General features: G+C 67.2%; 1 protein-coding gene across 4 annotated transcripts in view; it reads left to right on the top strand.

Moving 5' to 3' along the window:
• Nucleotides 1–671: 671 nt before the first annotated feature.
• PAPOLA (poly(A) polymerase alpha) overlaps nt 672–1,186 on the top strand; it is a 43,159-nt gene continuing 42,644 nt past the window's right edge. For 2 of the 4 annotated variants that reach the window (XM_057371899.1, XM_057371901.1), the window contains exon 1: nt 672–980. In XM_057371899.1, the coding sequence (XP_057227882.1) occupies nt 973–980 (8 nt within the window). In that variant the 5' untranslated portion in view covers nt 672–972. The remainder of the gene's footprint in view (nt 981–1,186) is intronic. The other 2 variants (XM_057371898.1, XM_057371900.1) reach the window with 1 other exon arrangement.

The following is a 1,186-nucleotide window of genomic DNA, read 5'->3' on the forward strand; positions in this document are numbered from 1 at the left end:
ACCAAACTGTGAGGCAGTTGAAGTTGAAATAATCGGTAGGTTTAGACAATTTTTCAGTTTGAAAGGGCTATTTTTTAGAGTCAAGATGAAAAGTGAACCCTTAAAAAGAGAGCTTAAACGTGTTTTTCTCTACAGTTACTGTAAGGTGCTTTCCTAATACTATAATTTTGAGCTGGTCTAGCAAGACTGTGCCTTTTTTTTTTTTTTTAATATTCTGAAAGTTTATGCAGACTTCTCCAGGCAGAGGTTTCCAAAACAACTCTCAGAAAGGGATGTTTGCTTTGYGCATGGAACGAATGCAGAGTGAGCCGGACGCCAAAGCCACGCAGGGGACTGCCTTTGACCGAGTCCTTCCCGCGCCCGCAGCGGGCCGATGGCAGCGCCCCGGGGCGCTCTCCGGGGCCTCTCGCGGCCCTGCCCGCCAGCCCCGCCCGGAGCCGCGGCCCCGCCCCGCTCGTCCCGCCGGGTTCTCCCGGCCCCGTCCGGCCCCACGCACGCGCCGCCCCGCGGCCGTTGGCGCTTTGTTTTCAAACGCCGGCCGGCGCCGCGTCCGCTGCCTCCGGGACTACATTCCCCCGTGTGCTCCGCGGTCCCGGGCCGCCTGCGCACGCGTGGCCGGCCGAGAGTGCGCGCCGTGCGGGGGTGTCCGCCGCGCTGCGTCAGGCCCCCCCCGCCCCGGAACGTTGCTGTGGTAGCGTCCGGGCGCCATGTTAGAAGGCCGGAGGGGAAGAGGCGAGTGAAGCGGCGGCGGCGGCCGGGCCCGGCACAGCCGCTCCCTCCACTCCCAGGGCCTGGCCCCGGCCCGTGCCATGTTCGCGGCTCCCGCCGCTCCGCGGGACGAGTGACCGGTCCGCAGGCGGCAGCGGTGAGGGAGGAGGAAGAGGAGGAGGAGGAGGAAGAAGAAGGGGACGACGCGGCGRCGGTGGTGGCGGCGGCGGCGGCGGAGGAGGAGGAGGAGGGGCCGGAGAGACGATGCCGTTGTAAGTCCGGGAGCTCGCGGGGCGCGCTCGGGGCCCGCGTTGTGCCGGGCCCGGCCCGGGGCTCCCCGCATGCCTAGGCCCTTGCTGCCGGGGCTCGGGCCCTTCCCCCTTCGCGGTCCCTCGGCCCGGGAGCTTCCGCTGCCGCAGTGTGCGGCTCTGGCGCCGCTGCCCGCGCCGCCGGGAGCTCCGCGCTGTCCTTCTCCCCC

Source organism: Malurus melanocephalus, unplaced genomic scaffold (assembly GCF_030028575.1).
Source record: "Malurus melanocephalus ecotype Western Australia unplaced genomic scaffold, MMel_1.1 scaffold_161, whole genome shotgun sequence".
In the NCBI taxonomy this organism is placed as follows: Eukaryota; Metazoa; Chordata; class Aves; order Passeriformes; family Maluridae; genus Malurus; species Malurus melanocephalus.